The sequence below is a fragment of the Periophthalmus magnuspinnatus genome, chromosome 6, assembly GCF_009829125.3.
Source record: "Periophthalmus magnuspinnatus isolate fPerMag1 chromosome 6, fPerMag1.2.pri, whole genome shotgun sequence".
Lineage (NCBI taxonomy): Eukaryota > Metazoa > Chordata > Actinopteri > Gobiiformes > Gobiidae > Periophthalmus > Periophthalmus magnuspinnatus.
The window spans coordinates 31,303,853-31,328,130 of record NC_047131.1 but is presented as its reverse complement, the minus strand read 5'-3'; the positions used below and the strand labels follow the sequence as shown (position 1 = coordinate 31,328,130).

The 24,278-nt window shown below is 39.6% G+C and overlaps 2 protein-coding genes across 3 annotated transcripts in view; one reads left to right on the top strand and one right to left on the bottom strand.

The window, feature by feature from the left end:
- washc4 (WASH complex subunit 4) overlaps window positions 1–18,585 on the top strand; it is a 124,659-nt gene extending 106,074 nt beyond the window's left edge. Inside the window, exons 2-33 of the mRNA XM_033967633.2 lie at window positions 1,125–1,245; window positions 2,451–2,590; window positions 2,675–2,728; window positions 3,227–3,292; window positions 3,375–3,420; window positions 3,501–3,568; window positions 3,630–3,712; window positions 3,817–3,859; window positions 3,944–4,047; window positions 4,993–5,113; window positions 6,306–6,429; window positions 6,509–6,636; window positions 7,767–7,927; window positions 8,856–8,982; window positions 9,833–9,958; window positions 10,165–10,272; window positions 10,545–10,691; window positions 10,772–10,851; window positions 10,925–11,030; window positions 11,626–11,742; window positions 11,913–12,081; window positions 12,154–12,308; window positions 13,865–13,939; window positions 14,014–14,253; window positions 14,868–14,976; window positions 16,361–16,427; window positions 16,522–16,608; window positions 16,911–17,058; window positions 17,256–17,352; window positions 17,421–17,617; window positions 17,733–17,829; window positions 17,924–18,585. Of these exons, the coding sequence (XP_033823524.1) occupies window positions 1,185–1,245; window positions 2,451–2,590; window positions 2,675–2,728; window positions 3,227–3,292; window positions 3,375–3,420; window positions 3,501–3,568; window positions 3,630–3,712; window positions 3,817–3,859; window positions 3,944–4,047; window positions 4,993–5,113; window positions 6,306–6,429; window positions 6,509–6,636; window positions 7,767–7,927; window positions 8,856–8,982; window positions 9,833–9,958; window positions 10,165–10,272; window positions 10,545–10,691; window positions 10,772–10,851; window positions 10,925–11,030; window positions 11,626–11,742; window positions 11,913–12,081; window positions 12,154–12,308; window positions 13,865–13,939; window positions 14,014–14,253; window positions 14,868–14,976; window positions 16,361–16,427; window positions 16,522–16,608; window positions 16,911–17,058; window positions 17,256–17,352; window positions 17,421–17,617; window positions 17,733–17,829; window positions 17,924–17,979 (3,507 nt within the window). The 5' untranslated portion in view covers window positions 1,125–1,184 and the 3' untranslated portion in view covers window positions 17,980–18,585. The remainder of the gene's footprint in view (window positions 1–1,124; window positions 1,246–2,450; window positions 2,591–2,674; window positions 2,729–3,226; window positions 3,293–3,374; window positions 3,421–3,500; window positions 3,569–3,629; window positions 3,713–3,816; window positions 3,860–3,943; window positions 4,048–4,992; window positions 5,114–6,305; window positions 6,430–6,508; window positions 6,637–7,766; window positions 7,928–8,855; window positions 8,983–9,832; window positions 9,959–10,164; window positions 10,273–10,544; window positions 10,692–10,771; window positions 10,852–10,924; window positions 11,031–11,625; window positions 11,743–11,912; window positions 12,082–12,153; window positions 12,309–13,864; window positions 13,940–14,013; window positions 14,254–14,867; window positions 14,977–16,360; window positions 16,428–16,521; window positions 16,609–16,910; window positions 17,059–17,255; window positions 17,353–17,420; window positions 17,618–17,732; window positions 17,830–17,923) is intronic.
- cnot2 (CCR4-NOT transcription complex, subunit 2) lies at window positions 18,540–23,763 on the bottom strand. Of its 2 annotated transcripts, none has more exons than XM_033967640.2 (15): window positions 23,692–23,763; window positions 22,536–22,664; window positions 22,382–22,454; window positions 22,097–22,247; window positions 21,828–22,007; window positions 21,674–21,753; window positions 21,469–21,594; window positions 21,264–21,388; window positions 21,067–21,187; window positions 20,816–20,972; window positions 20,344–20,405; window positions 20,195–20,244; window positions 20,000–20,100; window positions 19,788–19,932; window positions 18,540–19,714 (listed from the first exon to the last, which is right to left on the bottom strand). In XM_033967640.2, exons 1-15 carry the CDS (start codon window positions 23,713–23,715, stop codon window positions 19,628–19,630), a joined length of 1,611 nt encoding a protein of 536 aa, XP_033823531.1. In that variant the 5' UTR covers window positions 23,716–23,763; the 3' UTR covers window positions 18,540–19,627. The 2 variants fall into 2 exon arrangements, with proteins under 2 accessions (XP_033823531.1, XP_033823532.1); XM_033967641.2 differs by having other exon boundaries at window positions 22,097–22,244.
- Between the last annotated feature and the right edge of the window lie 515 nt (window positions 23,764–24,278).

The window sequence follows — 24,278 nt, the reverse complement described above, 5'->3', positions numbered from 1 at the left end:
ACTGTGACTGTCCCAGGACAACAGGGACGTCTGGTCACCTTACACTGAAACTTTCACTGTTTTCACCCTTGCTATGACCAAAATAATGAACATAGTCATGGTATATTTTAAATTTTAGCATTTGGTTATTTAGAAGATTATAAGTGCTAAACAAAAATAATAAAACATTTCTTACCCGGGGTTGGACCATGGAGGATGTGTGTGTTCTGTCCTGTGAGCTGTGGCCTCTGCTCGGCTCTCAATGATCTGCTCCAGCCCCGGATCAACACGCGCGTGCCACTCTCTCACACCCTCCTGAGGACTACAAACCCCAACAACACTTTTGACCTGCTTCTTCAGCCAAGCAGGCATATCAGAGATGTGACGTTGATGAAGGAGTCGGCTCTTTTGAACGGTTCCTTAACGTGAACGGGTGGAATCGGACCTCATTTTTTAAAATAACCGAATCTTTATTTTATTTATTTATTTATTTATTTTTGTTTGTTAATTTAATTTAACTTTTAATACATTTTATACTGATTAACCCTGAACCATCAAAATAATAAAAAAATGAATTAAATAAAAGTAAAAAATGAAAATAAAAATAAAATAAACTATATGTTGCTAACTAGAACTAGAATTTTACATTATATTGTGGGCATCTGGACATTTTTTCTTCACAAATCGTAAATTAATATCATCAATATTTACCAATATTCACAAAAAACAACAAAAAAACAAAAACTAAAAAACGTATTTGGCGTCATAATAACAGTTAGATTTTTATAATTAGCTTATTAATATTGTAGTGCAGTGTTTTATTTATTTTATACATAATTCCAAAGGGTAAACACACTCCCACTCTCAGTTTGAACCATTTTAAACACATCTGAGCCTTGTCGTTTCTCTCTGATTAATTTGTAGTTCAAATGAGTTCTCACGTTGCCTTCTGTCATATAAATACATAGTAAAACAGCCAGTCTTTTCAACTGCTCTTTGAAATGAACGGATCCAAAAGATTCGGATGCCCTAAAAGAGTTGAAAACCCCATCACTAATATCAAATCAACACGATGCCTTTCTACAATAAACTCAATTTCCCATGAGCACTTGCGGCCTCGGGCAAAATCACGAGACTCGTAACGTCATGGGACTGTGCAGCTACACTTGTTAACAGCAGAGTTTTGGGGCTCAGATTCTTTAGATATGGCGACAGAAACCATCGCCCCTGACTGGGAATTCGACCGTTTTGATGACGGTTCACAAAGTAAGTGTTCAAGAGATTTTTTTAAATGTTTGGAGGTGGAAAAAAAACGAGAGTTGCACCATTAGCCTCCTGAAGCTAGCGAGTATGCTAGCCACATCCAGTACTACTTTTACCCGTTGCTAAACGCTTAAACTGGTCTGTGTTTACATTTTTGGAAGTCCATGGATGAAATTGCGCATGGTATTGTCCGCAAATGATTGGTTAAGGTCTCCTCAAAATGTGCAAGTTAAAGGAAGTGCAGAAAGCTAGACATGTCTAATTCATGCACCACATAAACAGCACTTAAACATAATATAAACACCACATCAACACCACATCAACACCACATCAACACCACATCAACACCACACCAACACCACACCAACACCACACCAACACCACACCAACACCACACCAACACCACACCAACACCACACCAACACCACACAAACACCACACCAAAACTTGTACCACTAAGCCAGGTCCAAACCAGGACTACACCAGAACCAGTCCAGGATGAAAAGCTAAAAGTGCCCATATTATGCTATTTTCTAATCTATGTTATAATGTTTCCTTGTCACAAACAGACCTGAAGTTGTATTTTGTTTCATTCATACACGCTTAACACACAAACCCTGCATATTTAGGAGTTCTTTCAAACAGAAAACACTCCGCTTTGTTCCACTTTGTGATGTCATGTGATAATACACCCCATTGTGCTTTTAAACTCCATACACCTTCACTAGAATCATATGAATTATTTCAGACCTGGAATTTCCAATCACTAATGAACTAAAGGTAAATAGGCTGTTGATGTGAAAATTACTGCTTCGTGACATCACAAGGTGGAACAGAGCATTTAGAGCTTTGGAGATGTAGACAGACTAATAATAAAATGTTACGCAAACATGTGTGAATGAAACAAAACACAACTCCAGGTCTGTTTTTGATGAAGTAACACCATTCTAACTTGGCTAAAAGCGCTCAAGCATTCATTTTGAGTAATACAGGACCTTTAAGAGCTTTTACATTTTATTTAGTTTTTTTGTGGGCCCAAAGCGGGAGAAGTTAAAATGTACCCTACTATTATAATGCAATAGGCTACATTATACACTCTCCTCTCTTATCATAAGTAGACTATGAACACATTGGTAACAATTTTTAAATATGTGTACAGATGTATGCATTCACTCTTCTACAATCAATTGATTTGTCCATGCTTACAGAAATCCACACAGAAGTCCAACTAAAGAACTACTCCAGGTTTCTTGAGGAGTACACGTCTCAGCTGAAGGGCATTGAGGAGGCATTGGATGACGCTATTGGAGATGTGTGGGACTTTACATTGGACCCTATTGCCTTAAAGGTACATATGATAAAAAATAAATGAATAAATCACAATACCTGTACAGTACAACACTAGTTTCACAAATGTGTTTATGAATTATAGCTTCTCCCATATGAGCAGTCCTCTCTTCTGGAGTTAATCAAAACAGACAACAAGGTAAGCATTGTGTTTGTAAAATATATAGGTCTGTGTAATATCGAAGCCTGTCATGATAATCACTATATCAACTTATCGTTCAGTATATGTTAGATGGAACAATATTTTTGGGGTCAGTATTTATTGTGTGGACTTTTTCTTTGCACTACTGAAGAAATTTTGAGTTGTTTTTTGGCTGTATGATAAGTTTTAAGCCGTAAAAGTTAGCATTAATCAATTTTATGTCTCATTACAGAAGCAAATGAACGACTAAAGTGTTTAATTTGGCCATTTTTTATGGCAGCTCATGTTTTGTTTTTTTTTATATTGTAGCTTTAGAATAGTTTTTATGCTTTAAATCTGCTTTTGTGTTATTGTGTCAGTGGCATGAATAAGTTTCAATATTATTGTTTATTGTCTATATTTACTTCAGCAAAATATCGAACTGCAAAATGTGTTATTATGACAGGCCTAATACTGTCTGCTGTACATGTCACAGATTTTCTTTTCGTTATGCAGGTTTTGAATAAAGTTATCACCGTCTACGCAGCACTTTGTAGTGAAATAAAAAAGTTGAAGTATGAGGTAAAGTTTGTTCAGATTTTGCCAAAAGTACACATTTCTTTGGCAGGTACATTGTGTAATAAGTGGTTTATATTTTGGGCAGGCAGAGACCAAGTTTTACAATGGATTACTGTTTTACGGAGAGGGAGGTAAGCTGCAGACCATATTACAAGATGAACGTAGTTGGATTTTTGATATTTTTTCTTGAAGTAATGTTTTGTTTTTACAGTTTCCGATGCTTGTGTTATTGAAGGAGAGTCCCAAATTCAAATGGGACGATTTATCTCTTTCCTTCAGGTAAGAAAAAAATTGTAATCTATATATAAAACATGTTGGTAATATTTTCTTTGTATTTTAGGAACTATCCTGTTTCGTATCAAGATGTTACGAAGTTGTGGTTAATGTGGTCCACCAGCTGGCTGCACTTTACAACAGCAATAAGTAAGTTCCTCTTTATTTTCAAGAACCAATGAAAACATACACTTTTTATACTAACCTTTTGTGATTTACTAAACATACAATTGCACTTTCTGCCATTTTTGTAGAGGTGCAACAAAAATCATTGAGTCTTCTGGTGTCCATTTTCAAGTATGTTTCTTTGACAAAACTCCAAATAGTAGTTAAAAATTCCCAGTAGGTTTATAAAGTTGTTTTTGTTTTTGTTCTTTCTAGATTGTTTATGAGCACCTCGGAGAGCTCTTGGTGGTACTCCTCACACTCGATGAAATTATGGAAAATCATGGTACACTAAAAGAACATTGGAAGATGTATAAGAGGTTAGAAAGTTGTATTAATCCACTGGTACACACTGGTCCATTGAGGTTCATCTGGTCTTTTGATGATTTATTTGATTAGATTATTATTTTCAGGCCAAGATTTAGTTTGTTTTCATGCCTGACCTGAGTTTGGACTTAACACTAGCGCTCTTCTTCCGAGTGGCCACATGATGTTGCTGTGACATGTCTGCTCAGCTGATTTAAACACTTTTTGCTGCTGTCTCCGGCCTCCACCGGTGGGAAGACAGCGCCATCTGCAGTCTGACTTCTTCAGGACAGTATCCCAGCTGTGTGAGAGTTAAAAAGCCGCCTAATGCACAAGAGTAACAAAACACAAAGCAGAACAGGAGCAACTCAAGTCGGCCATTTGTGACTATTGTAAAAGAGATAACCACATTATGGACTGGGACGGAGCAAACGGCACAGGGACAGAGTACAACAAACATCGTCACTGAATTAAGGAGGCAGTTAAAATACAGAGAGGTGCCCATGGGACTTTAAACCGGGATGAGGGGGCCTTTGTTACTCTCTATACCTGGGATACTGTCCTGAAGAAGTCAGACTGAAGATGACGCTGTCGTCCTACCTCCACCAGTAGACGGATCAGCTGACCAGACAACTCACCGAGGCACTATGTGACCCCTCTGCACTGCTCGCTAGCATTTTTCCTGAAATTGTCAGAAATGAAAACAATTAAATGGTAGCTGTTAACTCGAGAACTACCACTTCATGACATGACAAGGTGCAACAAAACATGTTGAGCTTTGGAGATTTAGACAGACAAATAATAAAGGATTACTCAAAAAAAAACATAATAAAACATAACTCCAGGTCTGTTTTTGAGGAGGTAACAACATTATAACATGGCTTCAATTTCACAAGAGTCAGTATGGATCTTTAAAATCTACTGGTCACATATAATAAATGAAAATTGATGTATTGCAGATTATTGAAGTCTGTGCACCACAACCCCGGGAAATTCTCAATCCCTGAAGACAAACTGAAACCTTTTGAGAAGCTGCTGCTGAAACTCGAGGGGCAACTTTTAGATGGCATGATACTTCAGGTAACTCCTCTTTTACACTTTATTTTATTTATAACAAGGACAGTGCGTATTGACCAACACTGCAACTGCCCGGAAAGAGGGATTACAATAAGATAAAACAAGCAAACATTTCATCGCTTTAAGGGTAGGTAAGTTTGTGCAGCAGCAGGAAAGCAGGTAGTCCTAACCCCTAACCCTTAACCTTAACCCTCCAGACAGAGAAACAAATATTAAAAGTCTAGACAGAGCAGCACAGTGAAACATGGGCAGCATCAGAAGAAAGTTTAAGAGGAAAAACATGCATTACTTCCAGACACTTAAGTAAAACAGTTACAATATGCAACTTTTCTGGTCGACCGTCTGCTTGTTGTCATGGTGGTGTTATTGCTTTGCCGAGAGTATTCCACAGTCTAGCTTAATCCTTATAACTGCACATCTGTCTCCATGCAAAAACGTAGGTGACAGTACCAGGCCAAGTGCAGTTGTAGATCTGTGGAGATTCAACTCAGCCCCATGCATGTTTTTCACTAAATTTTTCCACAATAAAAACAGCCCTAATGAAATGAATGCTAGATGGATATATTTAATGCCATACTGTGAACCATTCCAAGCTAATTAATAACTTTTCCATGGAGACAAGCAAGTGGCTGACCCCCTGCCTGAAGAGTTGCTTTGTGCACCTTTAAAGCAGACCAATTGTGCTTGTGTCTGCTCTATAGCTGTAATCTAAGACCCGTGGTCATTATGTTATAATTTGCACATTTTAAATCACAATATGCATCTAAAATGACTCTATAAATGAAACTGTCAACTGACTTCCACGGTAGAAAATGCAGATGCCCAATAGGAGCTGACGTCACTGTAAAGGTCATCACAACAAAGAGTCAGCACCTCTGATGGACAGCAACACTGCCAAATCTTACCATATCACCAGTTAAGAAAATAAAATTGGAGAATGAAGTGAGTACATCACAGTGGACGTGTGCTGGTTTGATTGACAATATGGCGTCTTGAAAATGAACATTGCCCAAACATGCACGATTCACTCCAAATAAAACTTCAGGTGATTAAATGGTGAGAAGAAACAACTGTAACGTGGTTAAAAGCTCTGAAAAGCCGATTTTGCAGAATAGGTCTAATTTAAAAACTTTTGTAATAATCATCGTGTTGTAGAATTTTCTGTAGATTTTGTGTAATTCTATCTCTGTGACAGGCTTGTGTGGAGCAGAGATTTGATGATCCTGGAGAGGGCGTTGCTGTTGCCAAAAATAGTGCCTTTGCTGAAGAGTTTGCCCTTAACATCCGCAATATTTTCACCAGCATTGAGTCCAAGATTGGTCAGTTAATTTTCACTGATTTTGAATTGACTTTTGAATAATCTAGAGAATATGGTGCTAAACTTTCTTTTGGTTTCAGGAGAGCCTTCTGAGATCGACCAGAGAGATAAATATGCAGGAGTTTGCAGTTTATTTGTTCTTCATTTCCACATCTTCAGGAGTGTTGACAAAAAGCTCTACAAATCCCTGCTCGATGTTTGTAAAAAGGTATTAAAAAACTTGTATTTTTCAATAGGGGTGGGACGAGACACAGTTTAGATGTTGCGAGATACAAGATTAAGTCAACGAAATGAGAGAAGAAGAGATTTTTATATAATTTAGTTTTATGTAAATTGTGTACATTTTGACTCCACATTTTAATTTATTTTTAAATATTTTTGGTTATTGTAACTATGGCTTCGCAAGTCAAGACAAATTTTATTTATATAGCACAATTTCCACGCAAAGTCATCCAAAGTGCTTTACAGAATCAAAAAAGCATTAAGATCACAAACGAACCAAAACATAAATAATCATAAAATCAACATTAAAAGAGAAAAGTGCAGAATAAGAACCATTTGGAGCCTGGATTTAAACAGTGTCAAAGTTGAGGCCTGTCTCTCATCTTCAGGAAGACTGTTACGGGTTTTAGCTGCACAAAACTGAAATGCTGATTCCCCATGTTCAGTCCTGGTTTAGTCCTGGTTTAGTCCTGGTTTACTCCTGACTTAGTCTTGGGTTTAGTCCTGGTTTAGTCCCACTTTAGTCCTGGTTTAGTCCTGGTTTAGTCCTGGTTTAGTCCTGGTTTAGTCCTGGTTTAGTCCTGGTTTAGTCCTGGTTTAGTCCTCCTCATGTGAGATGGTTCTTGTGGCTCATGTGGGAGATGTTCTTTGGTGCTGGTCCATGGAGAGACTTGTTCACACTGAGCTGCTTTAAAGTCTCTGAGCCGAAGGAGCCAGAGACTGAGCCACAGGACACATGTGTGAAGTACTTCCTGGTTCTAGTCTCGAGCAGCAGCATTCTGGATGTACTGCACTTGTCTTATGTAGAGATATAACTCGCCAGAACTTTTTTTGTCCAATCCAAATGTAAACCCATGGAAAAAATCTCACAAGATCATTTTTCACGTGTGCATAATCTTGTGGCAGTTTTGTCTCATGTGATCTTGTGGTACTAGATCTTGTCCCATTCCCATTTTTATTATTTTTTGTATATGAAGCACTTTGGTCAGGTCACTTTGGTTTAGTCATTTTAAATGTGCTATAGGAATAAATTGAATTGAATCCCTATTGTTCAGTATGTCCATCACCTGTGACATTTGGCTTATCTTTCATTACTTTTCTTGCTCTTCCTCTCAGGTACCGGCTGTCACGTTGACCGCCAACATAATTTGGTTTCCTGACAATTTTCTTGTATCAAAAGTCCCGGCTGCGGCGAAGCTGATTGATAAGAAAAGTATTCAATCGATTAAAGCACAAAGAGACACATACCTGCAGCAAAGAGCCCAAACCCTCTCCAAGTAAGTACAACAGTTTACCAGAGTCAGGTCAACAGCAACACTACCAGTCAAACGTTTGGATACACCCTCTCATTCAGTGTTTTTTCTTTTTTTTTCTTCATGTTTACTACTTTCTAGAAGACTTTTTTTTTTCATTGTTACTTAATTCCATATAACTTCTTTTTTTTGATGTCTTCTGTGTGTATAAAATGAAGAAAGTAGCAAAAATAAATAAATAAAAAAAATATTTAATGAGAAGGTGTGTCCAGACTTTTAACTGGTAGTGTATGTATTGTGTGGGCATTGTAGTGTTATGTTTTTCATGTCCCCCTTTTGGCTAATCATGGCCATTTAAAAACGGAGATTCACCTGCAACCAGACTCACATCTTAAAGTATTGGAGAAGTGTGTATTCTGGATGTCCGGCAGCAAAAATAGTAACGCAAAGGAAGCTAGAGATTAGAATTAACTATTGATTGATCCAAACTAAATAGGGAAACAATTGAAGTTTGCATAATAGTAATTTGAGTACACTAAAGCAACAAGTTTTAAACAAAAATCAGTGGTATCTGTGAAATCCCTCAGTTGTCCAGGTCTGATCCATCGCAAAAGAAAAATATAAAATCTGTCAACTGGACAAAACGTTGTAGGAGTGAAGATGTGTCGCTAACGTTTTGTCCACTTGGCAGATTTTATATTTTTCTTTTGCTATAAAAATAAATGGTGCAAAAATGATGTAGGGACAAAAGGTTATAAGGAAAAGCTGTTATATATTGGATCAAATGAAGGGCGATTTAGAGATGACGTCATAACAGCAAAGACAACCCACTCAGCAAGAAAGTGGGAGGTAGAGTTATAATAGAAGTTTGTTTTTTTTCCCCCAGTTTTGAGTTCAGACTGAGTATTTAGCAAAAAAGGCTTTGCAGTCTCTCATTGTTGTTTCTTTCCAGGGATGTTCAGTCCTACTATGTTTTTGTAACTTCTTGGATGATGAAAATGGAGTCCATCTTGTCCAAAGAGCACAAAAGTGACAAGTTGGTAGAAGACCTCAACAGCAGGTGTAATGTGTTTTTACAGGTACAGTGCAGCTCATTAGGTCTTATAAACATTATTGTACCAACACTACCGGTCAAAAGTTTGGACACTCCTCTCATTCAATGTTTTTTTGTGTTATTTTTACTACTTTCTACATTTTATATACAAACAAAAGACATCAAATATATGAATTAAGTATATGGAATTATGTAGCTAAGAAAAAACGTGAAATAACTACTAAATGTTTTGTTTATATTTTATATTTAAATCCTCAAAGTAGCTGCCCTTTGCTTTGTCGAAAAAATATTTAGTAGAATTTTTTTTTTTTTTTTGTTTCACTAAATTTTTATTTATTTTTTTCAAGCAGATTAATGAACGCCTGTATCCAGTGCACTTACTGCACTTTTCACATATTTTTTCTTATATAAGCTCGAAAAGGAGTGGGAAGAAAACTTTTTTTTTAACTTTGTTTTTACTACATAAAAACTTTACTACATGTTTTTTGTATGTATAAAAAGTTTTAAAAATTTTGAAAGTAGTAAAAATTAAGGAAAATTGAATGAGATGGTGTGTTAAAACGTTTGAGTGGCCGTGTATATTTAAACACCAGTCTAAAGTTTGGACACTCCCTCTCATTCAATGTTTTAGTTAAATAACTCTGCATTGTTGAAAAATATTTAGTAAAGGGTGGTTACTTTGAGGATTTGAATATAAAATTGTAGTTAATATACCTGTTTTTCTTTACTACACAATTCCATATATCTTGCTTCATACATTTGACGTCTTCTGTGTGTATATAAATATAAATAAAGAATGAGGGTGTGTGCAGACTTTTGCCTGATAGTGTAAATCTGTTGTTGATTAAAATGTTTTTCCGTTGATGTTTGTCTAGGGTATCCTGTATGCATACAGCATCAGCACCATCATCAAGACGACCATGAATATGTACATGTCGATGCAGCGGCCCATGACAAAAGCCTCCGTCAAAGCCCTGTGTCGACTGGTGGAACTTCTAAAGGTGTGGAGCGTAGTGGCATTTTTATTTCTTACAATTCATAACATTGGAGTGGCTCGGTTGGTTAAGTGTTTGCCCATTGAGTCGAAGTTTGGTGGTTTCTTCATGTAAAGTTCTTTTAGTGGCTTCAAGATGGACATGCGTTATGTAAAAATGTGACCTTTTACTGTCGGTTTTACAGGTAATTAATGTGATGTTTCTTTATCTAGGCAGTGGAGCACACGTTCTATCGACGCTCTATTGTCGGAGCAGACTCGGTATCACACATCAGTCAGCAGCTGCAGTCTCAGGCCCTTAATGCCATCAATGTCGCAAAGGTAAATCTGAAACTATAAACGGAAGGTATGCATTTGTATATGTTTTAGTTAAGTTTTAGTTGTATTTACTGTAAAAAAAATACAAAATAAGACATTTTATAGAATAGAATGTGAAGGATGGTCACCAAAAACTGTGGTAAACTCCATATAAAATGCATAAGACTCATTTAAAACGGTGAGAGATAAAATACATTAAGGACTTTGAAAATGACATTGTGAAAGAGGAGGTATGTGAAGTATCGTGTCTTAACTAAAGCTGTTTGTTTGTGCAGAAAAGAGTCATCTCAGACAAAAAGTACAGTGAGCAGCGCCTCGACGTCCTCTCCTCTTTGGTACTTGCGGAAAATGCACTCAGTGGCCCAAGCACAAAAGAGCGCCGCCTTGTGGTGGCGCTGGCTCTGTGTGTTGGTACGCAGTTGGTAAGTTGGTATAATGTGGTTGTAATAAGAGTTTTAGTATTATGCAGATATGTTTAACTGTTGTTTTTTTTACACATTAGAAAACATTCAAAGATGAGGAGCTTCTTCCATTGCAACTGGTGCTCAAGAAATTGGATCTAATCAGTGAGCTGAGTGAAAGGTGAGGCCGTTTGTTCAGTGATTTGCTATTTTCATGTACTTTTTTTTAACCAAAACTTCTACATTCTCCCCAGAGTTAAACTGCAGTGTGACTGTAGTTTCCTCTACTGGCACAGAGCTGTATTTCCCATCTATTTGGACGATGTGTACGACAACGCGGTGGATGCAGCGAGGATACACGTGAGAATCAAGTCTAAGAATATTTAGTTTTATTATAATTCTGTGTTTCTTCTGGTTTTAAGGCTCCTGTATCCATGTTTTAATGTTGTTACTTTCTCAAAAACAGACCTGGAGTTGTGTTTTGTTTCATTCACACATGTTTGAGTAACACTTTATTATTAGTCCGTCTACATCTCCAAAGCTCAAAATGCTCTGTTCCACCTTGTGATGTCATGAAGTGGTAGTTTTCAAGTTCTGTAAACCGCTCCTTTTACCTTTTGTTCAGTATATAGTGGCAATTCCAGAGTTGAATTTATCCAAATGGTTCTAGTGAAGGTGTGTGGAGTTTAAAAACACAGTGGAGCACTTCGTGTATCACCACGCGATGACATCACAAGGTGGAACAAAGTGTTTTCAGTTTGAGAGAAGAACTCAGCCTAAATATGCAGGTTTGTTTGTGTGTTAAACATGTGTGAATGAAACAAAAACACAACTCCAGGTCTGTTTGTGATGAGGAACAACATTAGAACAGATCAGAAAATAGCGTCATATGGGCTCTTTAAGTTTAATTTATCTTTTTAAACATAATAACTTTCTTTTTTTAATTGTTTTGCAGTACATGTTTAGTGCCCTGAGAGACAGCGTTCCTTCAATGATGCACGCCAAACACACAGAGTCATGTGAGCAGCTTCTACAGAGCTACGATAAAGAGATCATGGAGGTTTTTAGTGAGGTAAGAACATTATAACACGGTTTAGGACCTTTTAAATACAATACGGTCCACTTTTACCCCCTTTCCGTAATTTTCTACATTCTGATAATATATAGCATTTTAAACTGTATAAATTCAGTAAACTGTGTACACAAAATACACATGTGAATATTTTTCCTGTACATTGGCAGCACCTACTGGACAAACTGTGTAAAGAGATCGAGAAGGACTTGCGTCTCTCTGTTCACACTCACCTGAAGCTCGATGACAGAAACCCATTCAAAGTCGGCATGAAGGACCTCGCTCACTTCTTTTTTCTCAAACCCATTCGCTTTTTTAACAGATTCATTAATATCAAAGGTGAGAATGGCTCTTAAGTCTATAACTACAACATGACGTTAACCTAATCTGTCACTTCCACTCTCCTCTCAGCGTACGTGACACATTACCTGGATAAAACGTTCTACAACTTGACGACTGTTGCTCTGCACGACTGGGCCACGTACAGCGAAATGAGAAATCTAGCCACGCAAAGATATGGACTCACTATGACCGAGGCGCATCTCCCCAGTCAGACCCTGGAACAGGTACGAAACGTGACTCCGCCTCCTAGAACGGGTACGAAACGTGACTCCGCCTCCTAGAACGGGTACGAAACGTGACTCCGCCTCCTAGAACGGGTACGAAACGTGACTCCGCCTCCTAGAACGGGTACGAAACGTATGACTCCGCCTCCTAGAACAGGTACCGACGCATGACTCCGCCTCCTAGAACAGGTACAAAACGTGACTCCGCCTCCTAGAACAGGTACGAAACGTGACTCCGCCTCCTTGAACGGGTACGAAACGTGACTCCGCCTCCTTGAACGGGTACGAAACGTGACTCCGCCTCCTAGAACGGGTACGAAACGTGACTCCGCCTCCTTGAACGGGTACGAAACGTGACTCCGCCTCCTAGAACGGGTACGAAACGTGACTCCGCCTCCTAGAACGGGTACGAGGCGTGACTCCGCCTCCTAGAACGGGTACGAGGCGTGACTCCGCCTCCTAGAACGGGTACGAGGCGTGACTCCGCCTCCTAGAACGGGTACGAGGCGTGACTCCGCCTCCTAGAACGGGTACGAGGCGTGACTCCGCCTCCTAGAACGGGTACGAGGCGTGACTCCGCCTCCTAGAACGGGTACGAGGCGTGACTCCGCCTCCTAGAACGGGTACGAGGCGTGACTCCGCCTCCTAGAACGGGTACGAGGCGTGACTCCGCCTCCTAGAACGGGTACGAGGCGTGACTCCGCCTCCTAGAACGGGTACGAGGCGTGACTCCGCCTCCTAGAACGGGTACGAGGCGTGACTCCGCCTCCTAGAACGGGTACGAGGCGTGACTCCGCCTCCTAGAACGGGTACGAGGCGTGACTCCGCCTCCTAGAACGGGTACGAGGCGTGACTCCGCCTCCTAGAACGGGTACGAGGCGTGACTCCGCCTCCTAGAACGGGTACGAGGCGTGACTCCGCCTCCTAGAACGGGTACGAGGCGTGACTCCGCCTCCTAGAACGGGTACGAGGCGTGACTCCGCCTCCTAGAACGGGTACGAGGCGTGACTCCGCCTCCTAGAACGGGTACGAGGCGTGACTCCGCCTCCTAGAACGGGTACGAGGCGTGACTCCGCCTCCTAGAACGGGTACGAGGCGTGACTCCGCCTCCTAGAACGGGTACGAGGCGTGACTCCGCCTCCTAGAACGGGTACGAGGCGTGACTCCGCCTCCTAGAACGGGTACGAGGCGTGACTCCGCCTCCTAGAACGGGTACGAGGCGTGACTCCGCCTCCTAGAACGGGTACGAGGCGTGACTCCGCCTCCTAGAACGGGTACGAGGCGTGACTCCGCCTCCTAGAACGGGTACGAGGCGTGACTCCGCCTCCTAGAACGGGTACGAGGCGTGACTCCGCCTCCTAGAACGGGTACGAGGCGTGACTCCGCCTCCTAGAACGGGTACGAGGCGTGACTCCGCCCCCTAGAACGGGTACGAGGCGTGACTCCGCCTCCTAGAACGGGTACGAAGTCTATCGCCATGGAGACGAGCAGCTGATTGTGTAGCAACAAACTAGTGTTTTCCGTTATACTGATGGACTGTGACACCATTTCCACAGGGTCTGGATGTTTTGGAGATCATGAGGAACATCCATGTGTTTGTCTCACGCTACCTTTACAACCTCAACAACCAGGTACGACGCTAACGCTAACTTTAGATATGATTAAATTTAGCATCTTTTTCATATTAATCTTTTTTTTCTCTCAGATCTTTATTGAAAAAGCCAGTAACAACAAACACCTGAACACGATCAACATCCGGCACATTGCAAACTCCATCAGGACCCACGGCACCGGCATAATGAACACCACCGTGAACTTCACCTACCAGTTTCTGCGCAAGAAGTTCTACATCTTCAGTCAGTTCATGTACGACGAGCACATCAAGTCCAGACTCATCAAAGACATTCGCTTCTTCAGAGAAACAAAGGACCAGTCCGATCAGAAGGTGAGGCTGTTATGGTTTGAAACTGGTTTAAAATTAAAGAAGAGGATTATTTTAAAAGTTATCCATAACCCAGTCAAATATTTGGACACAGCCTCTTATTCAATTTTTTTTTTTCTTTTTTTGTACAACTTTCTACATTTTATATACATACAAATAATATCAAATATACAAAGCAAGATATATGGAATTAACTAGTAAAGGAAAAACAAAACAAAATGTACTACTTTTTTTTTTTAACCGGTATATATTTTATATTTAAATCCTACCAGTATCCACCCTTTGCTTTGTCAAAAAAAATGTTTTATTTAATTAACTTTTTTCATGTTATAACTTATAAAATCACAGGCCTCACCATTTTTTGTCAGTAATTCTGTGCAGTTTGAAGCCAAAATTGTGTGATCAAATATCGTGATCTATCCCTTAGATTTAAGTAGCAGCTGTACCCTGAACACCACCTAATGAAAGAGTAACTGTACCAGAATAGTTACTCAAAATTGGTATTCTGAGTACACATTTCCAGCAAACGTATTTAGTTACTTCTCGACACTGCTGATATATTCTGACAGTATGTTGTTCAGTATATTTTGTCCAACTTCTGTCCTTTCTTTTGGTAGTATCCGTTTGAACGAGCAGAGAAGTTTAACCGCGGCATAAGGAAACTCGGTATTACACCTGACGGCCAGAGTTACTTGGACCAGTTCAGACAACTCATCAGCCAGATTGGTGAGGTTATAGTTAGATCAGAAAACAGTGTAATATTGGCCCTTAAACTATGTTCTAAAGTTGTTTCCTCATCACAAACAGACCTGGAGTTGTGTTTTGTTTCATTCACACATGTTTAACACACAAACACACCTGCATATTTAGGCTGCGTTCTTCTCTCAAATATAAAACACTCTGTTCCACACGTCACATGGTGATACAGGAAGTGCTCCACTGTGTTTTTAAACCCCACACACCTTCACTAGAATCATTTGGATCTTTTCAGCCCTTGAATTGCCAGTCTCTACTAAACGAAAACTAAAAGGTAGCCGTTAACTTAAGCTACCGCCTCATGACATCACAAGGTGGAACAGAGCATTTTGAGCTTTGGAGATGTAGACCTGGTGTGGGACGATATTGAAATTTTGTGTGACTATTATCACGGCCAAAATAATTGCGGTTAACAATTATATCACAATAATGATTAAAGTTGTTATGGATATGAATAATTAGAACCATAACAGAGAATACTATGGATGCGCAGGGCCGTCGACTGAAATTTGGAGGCCTGGGGCAGTACGCCTCACATGGGCCCCCCGTAATACAAATTAATAGAGAAAGGGCCTAATTCTGGGCCCCGGACAAACACAGCCCTTTGTCCCCCCTGTCGACTCCTCTGTGGATAAGTAGCTTTTTTTCTACACATTCTGGTGATATAATGTTGATTATCTTTGTTGTCGATTATATAAAATGTCCCACGAATAATTATTGTCGACCCTTTTTATCACGATGAACAGTATTATTGCTTATTGTCCTAATCCTAATGTAGACAGACTACTGTAAATTTCGGACTATAGAGCGCACCTGAATATAAGTCGCACCAGCTAAATTTGAAAAGAAAATCAATTTTGTACATTTATAAGCCGCAGGTCTTTGTGTTGTAACATGTGATATTTACACAGAAAGATGGTACACAGAAGGTTTTTTTGTTTTAATTTAGGAAACGCTTTTTTTTTTTTTTTTTTTTACTGTCTGAAAAGCATCAGTTCATAATCTTTCCCCATGTCTCACTTTTGCATTTACTATTAGAGCACCCTCCAGTGGCTGTTAGGCAGTAAAAATCTTTAAATTAGCCGCGCTGGTGTATAAGCCACGGGGTTTAAAGTGTGGGAAAAAAGTAGCAGCTTATAGTCCGAAATTTACGGTAATGATAAAGTGTTACTCAAACGTGTGTGAATGAAACAAAACACAACTCCAGGTCTGTTTTTGAGGACGAAACGGCGTTATAACACGACTTAAAGCTACAAGAATCAGTTTTGTGTGATATAGGACCTTTTAATGTCAGTCTGACAGAAATGATCTTGAGTGTCCCGCCTGCTGTTTTAATTTTAAATGTTTTTCTCAGGTAATGCGATGGGTTATGTACGAATGATCCGTTCAGGAGGGCTCCACTGTTGCAGCAGCGCCATAAGGTTAATAAGAGACTTCAAACTCGTCTGTGCTGGTTTGTCACTTCTTTTTATGATATAGTTTCATGACGTTTATTTTGTACCTCAATATTTCCAGGTTTGTCCCGGATTTGGAGGATATTGTAAACTTTGAGGAGCTGGTAAAGGAAGAGGGATTGTCTGCCGAAACCCAGAGAGCTGCTAGGTACTGAGAGCAAACGTATAAGAGACGTCAACATGCTGCTTTTCTAGTTTTATATTTATGTCTAAAGGGGGCGCTACACCCTGGCACATTAAATCTGTGTTATTAAAGCAGACTTATTATGCAAAAATTTACTTTTCAGAGCCTTTATCCATGTTATAGTTGTTTTAGATGCATATTGCGATTTAAAATGTGCAAATTATAGCTATAGTGTCATAAAGTGTAACTACATAACAGACATAAGCACATTAGATCTGCTTTAATGGTGTTGGAAATGTGAGGTCTTGAAATTTTCCATTTTCCAGTGTTCTAGATTCCGTGTTGGGAGATCTGACCAGTAATTCTGCCGAGGGGACGGAGTATTTCAAGATGCTGGTGGCAGTGTTTGCACCGGAGTTTCGCAGTGCAAAAAACATGCATCTGAGGAACTTCTACATGATCGTACCTCCTCTGGTAATTTACGTTTTATACCATTCTGAAGGGATTAAAATTTTGTATTTACAGGTCCTATATTCCACATAATTGACTCTTGTGAGATTTAAGCCATGTTATAATGTTCTTTCCTCATCAAAAACAGACCTGAAGTTGTTTTGTTTCATATATGAGCCCTTTAAATCCGTGTTCAAAAATAAGGTAATTTTATGTTTTAGACTGTGAATTTTGTTGAGCATTCCATCAGCTGCAAAGAGAAACTTAACAAGAAAAATAAAACCGGAGCGGCCTTTACAGACGACGGTTTTGCGATGGGTAAATGGATGAGGATCGATAACTCCTGTGTGAAAATCCTGATCTCATGAGAGGCTGTTGTGTCTCAGGTGTGGCCTACATTCTGAAGCTGCTGGACCAGTACCTGGAGTTCGACTCACTGCACTGGTTTCATTCTGTCAGAGATAAATACAAGAAGGAAATGAGCGCTGTGGTGAAGGAGCAGAGCGTCCAGGCGACTAGTCAGGACGAAAAACTATTACAGACAATGAACCTCACACAGAAGAGATTAGACGTTTATCTCCAGGTATTATATTTGCAGTGTGTATTTAGATGTTTACCTTCAGGTATTCCATTTGCACAGTGTGTATTTTAAATGTAGAACCTCAGACTTATAGAGTTTCCATGTTTCTGTCCTGCAGGAGTTTGAGCTGTTGTACTTCTCCCTGAGCAGTGCCAGGATATTCTTCAGAGCCGACAAGACGGCAGCAGAAGAGACTCAGGAGAAGAAAGATAAAGGTGCTCCATCGTGTGGTTTTTAATAATGCACTGACTCACTGCATGACTTTTTTTCAGAGGAAAATCTTTTTCTAAACAACTTTTTCTTCAACAGAAGCCTCCAAAGCAGAACATTCAAGCAGCTCAACTGTTCCTGAAACTTCAAAATGACCTGAATGTTGACATCATAAATGTTACTACAAGGGTTAAACCAGCATTTTGTTGCCAAAACCATGACAAAGGGGGTCCTTTGTTGTTAAAATATAAATGTGAAAAAGCTATTAGAATGTACTTAATTACAGTATGTGTACATGTTACACACTGTTTGTGTAACCCAAACTTTGATAATGTCACTTCCATGAACTTGGCTTTTTATAAAATTGTTTTACTGTAGCATTTCAAGACCTGCGCACTTTACAGTAGAAGGTTATGTGATGTGAGGGGCGCAGGGTCAAACTGAGCAGCTGCTGCTAATCAGAGGTTCATACTTTTATTTTATTTGATTTAATTTTATGTCTCATTTGTGCCATTTGGTTCTAACAGATGTTGAACATTTGAATATCTTAATACATGCTCATACATGTTCTGTTGGCACAAGTCGTGTAAATGTGACTGTGCTGACGTCAGTAATGGTCTACATTTGTATGTTCAGTCATTCCAAATCTAAAATAATAAATGCATTTTTAACAGATTTCTGTTTGTGATTAAATGAAATAGAAAAATCATGTGAGTAAAGCATTTTCATCTTTAATACAAAGAAAACTTCAGAAAGTACAAGATTGGTCTCATCTTTATCTCTTCAGTCAGTTTCCTCATCCAATGAAATGCTGCCAGAGCTGTTTAAACAGCTTTCACTTAACCTTTTTAGGCAAACCTTGATAAATCTCGTACATCTGTAAGTGCCCACAGTGCCAAGTGACACTCTGCCCACCAGGTCAAGAAATAACATCTACATATTGCACCATGCTCACCCAATAAAAACTAGGTAACAAGGCAGGGCAAATTTCTTCCAAAATAGATGTCAATATATATGTACATACATATATTTATATAGAGCGCTCATATATACATATCTGTACATACTAAATTATGTGATGCAAAAATCAAACATTTACATTACACATTTCTTACAAAAACTTTAACAAAGACTGGAAAGTTTAGCTTGATCTGAGGCAAACGGTTTTACCTCTTTCAGCAGACAACGTCACGTGTGTGAAAACGAATGTATTCTGATATACGCCTAATCCACACAGAACAAACACAGGTCTGAGGAGTCCGCCCTGGAGAAGAAGCATTGTATAAAGGTAATGTAAGAAAAATCATGCAATGAATTATGTTCTGAACTCCCTGAACAAAGATTTTTGGGAGTGTCAACATAAAAAAGCACAAACAAATGTTGTGTTCTTTTATTACTAAACAAAGTGCAACAATAGACACTGCATGTCTCTCCACTTTTACTTATGGTCTGAGAGGAGTTTGATTTCCCTGCTTGTCTCAAGAGTTTTTAAAATCAGGCCTAAGCCTTGTGTGGAGAGTCCTTGAGAAAAAAAAAAATGCAACAAACTCAGATGTAAACATCACAGACCCTGCTGGAAACCAGACGGATCACAGGAGCAACAGAAAAGATCAAATCAGAACAAATGTTGGTGTTTGGGCAGCATGTAAATGGAAAAGGCTGGACAATCTGACCGTGGCCACAGCTTCTGCAGTCAAACAGCCCTATAGCATCCCCCAGGGGTAAAACCAAACTGTAAACTGCCCCACCGCGCAGGGGCCAGACTCGTGTGCACATCAGCAGAGGCCTTTGGACTGGTCGGCCTTAGAAGGCCTGCTGTGCTGGGTTGTAGTTGAACGCTGTTGGCACATGAGGTCTCTCTTCGAGTTTGTCATACTCAAGATGAAACTCCTGCAACACAATTTAATGAGATACAAAAAAAAGACATTAAATATTTAAATATATATTAAATATATGAACATACCTTGGCTACTTTTCTCCAGTTAAGACAATCAAAGAAGTAGTATGTTCCCCTCTCATAAGTGTTGGTCTTCAGGGTGGGCTCCATGCCAGGTGCTCTTGTTATCCAAACTCTTTCCTCTTTGTGGTACCGCCAGTCCCGATTAAAGCTAAAGCATAAAGTTATTAGGTGAACTCAGAAAACCTCACAGTGTCTAGTGTAAGCCGGTTACTTACAGCTCAACTGCTGCCAGAAGCTGCAGTAGGTCTCCTCCATTCATGTAGTACAGATAGAACAGCAGGTCCTCCCCATATCGAGCCAGTTTAATAGCAGCCAACTGGAGGAGCAACACAAGTATTATCTCTCTTCAGAGTTGTTTTTGTTAAAGTACTTTTTTGGTTTTGTTGCTAAAAATATTCATATATAAGTACCTTGTCTCTTATGTGGATATTGGTTAAGTACTCAGATGGGACATGAAAGTCTGAAAAAAACAAAATATACCAAATATTTGTGGTAAAACTATACAGTTTTAACAACCAAACTTAGAATGCAGACATGGGAATACTTATTAAAACATTACCAATGTCCTGAGGTCGACAAGGCGCTGATGCCCACGGAGAGGCAAACTTTGGGTATAGATTTCTGTGAAGGTAAAAAGAGCCAAATAAAACCTAGTGTTTTAAAAGCATTTGATCTGTTCTGTGGCCTGACACACAACAGCTAGAACTGTAGAACACTCATCATTTACAACATGCGACTTGGAGCAGGGCTGGATTGGATTGGCACAATTATAAAAATCGCAAAAAGCTGCAATGATTTTACAAAAAGAGCTTTGTAACTTTGTCGTTTAGATCTCTATAAACAGGTTTCGAAATACATGGATTTTTATTAGTTTAGCTGTTCATATTTCAGCCTCTAATGTTAATGGTCCTGGACGAGTTAGTGTAAAATGCAACATAAGCATGCTTGTTAGAAAAAAAATGCAATAATTTCCCCCCCTAATTGCAGTCATAATTAGTAAAATTTTAATGAGTAGTGAACGGTTGTCATACTCAGGTGAGTTCAGGTTAAGCCCTAGGGTTGTGAGGTCACTTCCTAATGCCAGATGAACCATGCCTGGATCCGTCTCAGCGGCACGGATAAAAGTCAGCAGGCCGATCATCCCAAATTGGTCTGTCACCATTCCCGCGGGAATGTTTGTCACCCGACCTACCAGGAGAATAATACAGAGCTTTAACCTCTCACAGAGTGTACATCACACTCTCACAGCAGATACAGCAGGAAATACACAGCCTCAGCTCACCATCAGGCAACACCTGAATGCCTTTCTTCTGGTTGTTGTTGTTCTGAACTGACACCGGCTTGTCTCCAGGGAACTTTGGTCCATCGGTGTTACATGTGTTCTTGGTTGTGACATTTAAATTCTAAGGAGTATTTAAAACACACAGTTTGTAGCACTTAGTGTCTAAGCTCATAAGGACAAAGGGAAAAGAAACATACATTTTTGTTGTCATCGTTGTTTAGCGTAGGGTCTTTATAGTTTGGACCAGGAAGTGCTGGGAAGTCCTCATTGTGGATAGAAAAATCTTGTGTTTGATCAGTGGAGGGTTTTGTCACCATGCCAACTTGAATGTACAGGGTATAGATTACAGATTAACAAAGGGCTTGTTTAAAAATATAGCGGGTAATAAACGTTTTCAGTTACCATAAGGAGCCCGACCCGACAGCTGGCTGAGCACTGCCGATGGGTTTCCAGTCCCTTCTCTTCTACTCCGATCTGCTAATGCTGGGAAATCTGACAGATCTAGACCCGTAATGTTTTCACTTACATCTGTATAAATATCACAATTAAAAGAATTTACCTCAAATAAACAATGAGAATATACATTGTGTGCAAGAGTCAGACAAACCTGTGCCATTGAAGATGCTTCCAGATAATGAGTTGTTCATCCCAAAAGCCTGATTGCGGTTCATTCCGAAACCGGACATGCTATGCACAGGAAAAATTCAGTTAGAATCATTTTAATTTTACATTCATTGAGCAGCGTGGCACAACGATGTTACCTGTTAATGGTGAAGGGCTGGCGTGCTGGCTGCTGCTTGGGCATACAGATGATACTTGGGGAGCTACGGTTCGGGCTTCCAAGTCCGGAGCTGCTCATACTGTTGGTTCTGCCACTGATCCCAAGGCCTTGACCAACTTGTGAGTGATTTAACATGTTCCTGTTCATTGGCAAAGTCCCCCTATTTTCCATAATCACATGAGTAGTAGGTAATGTTTAGTGATGCATCTAAACTGACCCTGATTTATTCAAATAGATAGATATCTGTACCTGCTTGGTGATGGAGGTGTGTGGAGGGACATGGTTGGGACCCCTGTTGTGGGGGTGATATGACTTGGTAACTGGTTGCCTTGAGTAAGATTTCGGTTTAACTGAGGTGTACTGTTGCCCATACCCCTTACCGAGAAGCCAAGTGCACCTGCTGAGAAAAAGAAGATTATGAAAGCACAGCAGATCGTTACATCGGGTTTAAACTACACACATCATCAGTAAACATTAGCATTAACAGCTATGTAAATATCACAGGTGTCAAAATGTAACAGAGAGACAACTTACTTTGTGCACCGTACAAACTGGCACCAAGCTGTGACAGCTGGCTCGATGACGACGGTGAGGGAGAGGACAGCATCTTCAGGATATCAGAGAACAAGAAGAAATGTAAGTTTGAAATTCATCCTCCACAGAACACATGAATGAAGAAGATACTCACGTCTTTGTCTGTCCGATGGGGAAACATGGACTGCTGGTTGTAGTACATGCCGTCATCTGTAAAGTCGTTATCGACAACCTCGACAAAATCAGGAAATTTTTTCCTAGCACCAAACATGCCTTTTGCCTCCTGTAGAAAAATTTGTTGAGAATAGATTTAAAAAAGACCAACCAGCTTCATCATAATTCAAATTCCATCTGCAAATTCCATCTTTATACTTAGAGGTTTTAAATTTATAAAATAAATACAGCAGTTCTAGAGTGTGTGTGAATATGCTTCACATGTACTATAGATTATCATGTCATAATCACTTTTTCATTTTCATTATCATTATATTTTTACATTATATTTGCAAATGCATCTCAGTGGACGTGTTGCATGTTTGTCCAGTCAAACTAACCTCATCTGTTCAGTCAAACTAACCTCAAATGTAGAGCTCTGGACTAAAGTAAACAAAGAGCCGTGGACAGGCTGAGGGTCACTGCTGGGAGTCACACATGTCTCACTGTGATGCTACAGTACTTTTAAATGAATGGAAGTGTAGTATTTAGCATCTTAAAGTCTCCATTGGTTTAACATGAGGCTAACAGATCCAATATGTGATGAAATGGACTGAACTTTCAAAACAATAACACGACTTTTCCTTGAGCAGCGTCAAGTTTAAAAAAACGAAGCAAGTTAATGTCAGAAAATAAATCAAGCTCTTATCTTGCTTAAATATGTTTTATACAAAAACATAACGTTTCACTTATTAAAACATTTATCCAACATAAATGCTAAAAGGCTACTTAGCTAGCACCAGGGCTAGCATTAGCAAGCTAAGTTAAAGTTTATGTGAGCTTAGAAAATAAACCCCGCTAAAATGATGATTGTAAGTAACAGCTCTGAGAACAATAAACCCCGAATAAACCCAGAATAAGCCCAGAATAAACCCCACACAGCTGTCACTGCAGTGAGCTCCTGTAGGCCCCTGTCCACAGTCAGCTGAGCGTCTGCACGATCCGTCTGTGCACGATCCGTCTACAGGAGCCGCAGCGGGACGAGGCCGAGCTAACGCCGACTGTACCGGGACAAAACCCGGGGATAAAAGGCTCTAACTGCATGTACAGCTGAATTACACAGGCATCAAACAATAAGAAAAAACGCACAAACTTACCACATCAATTTCTCTTCTTAGCATTAGATCCAAGATGGCTGCTCTGAGTAAAAAAAACCCCTTTGCACTCTGACCTTCAACCTGCGGAGTACTTCCGTTACAAATATTAGGAGCAGGACAGCACTAAGTGATTTTTTGTTGAAATATTATTATTTTAGTGACATTTCCCACTGATTATTTGGGCTACAGGGAATTACTACTACAACAGTTAAAACTGAACACCTTGAAGCAGATTTAAGGTTCCACAAAGTAAAACTACATTACTATGTCCTGTTAGTTTTGCTGACATTTTAATGCCAACTTGGCATTGGTCCATGTTGTTGGTGTCTGCTGGAGGCTGGAGGCAGATAAGGTGGATATGTGCCTGAGCAGGCTGTCTGTCAACAGAAAACAGGACTCAGATAAGGAAAATGAAATACTTTCCAATGCCTTATGTGTGAAAATATTTAACCTATAGGCCACAATACCATTAAATGTATCAATAATTAACTACAAAAAAGCTACAAAAGTTTAACATGGAAATCAGTGTGTCTGCTTTAATAAAACTTCCATATACCTCTATATACATACACTCTTTATGGAGCAAA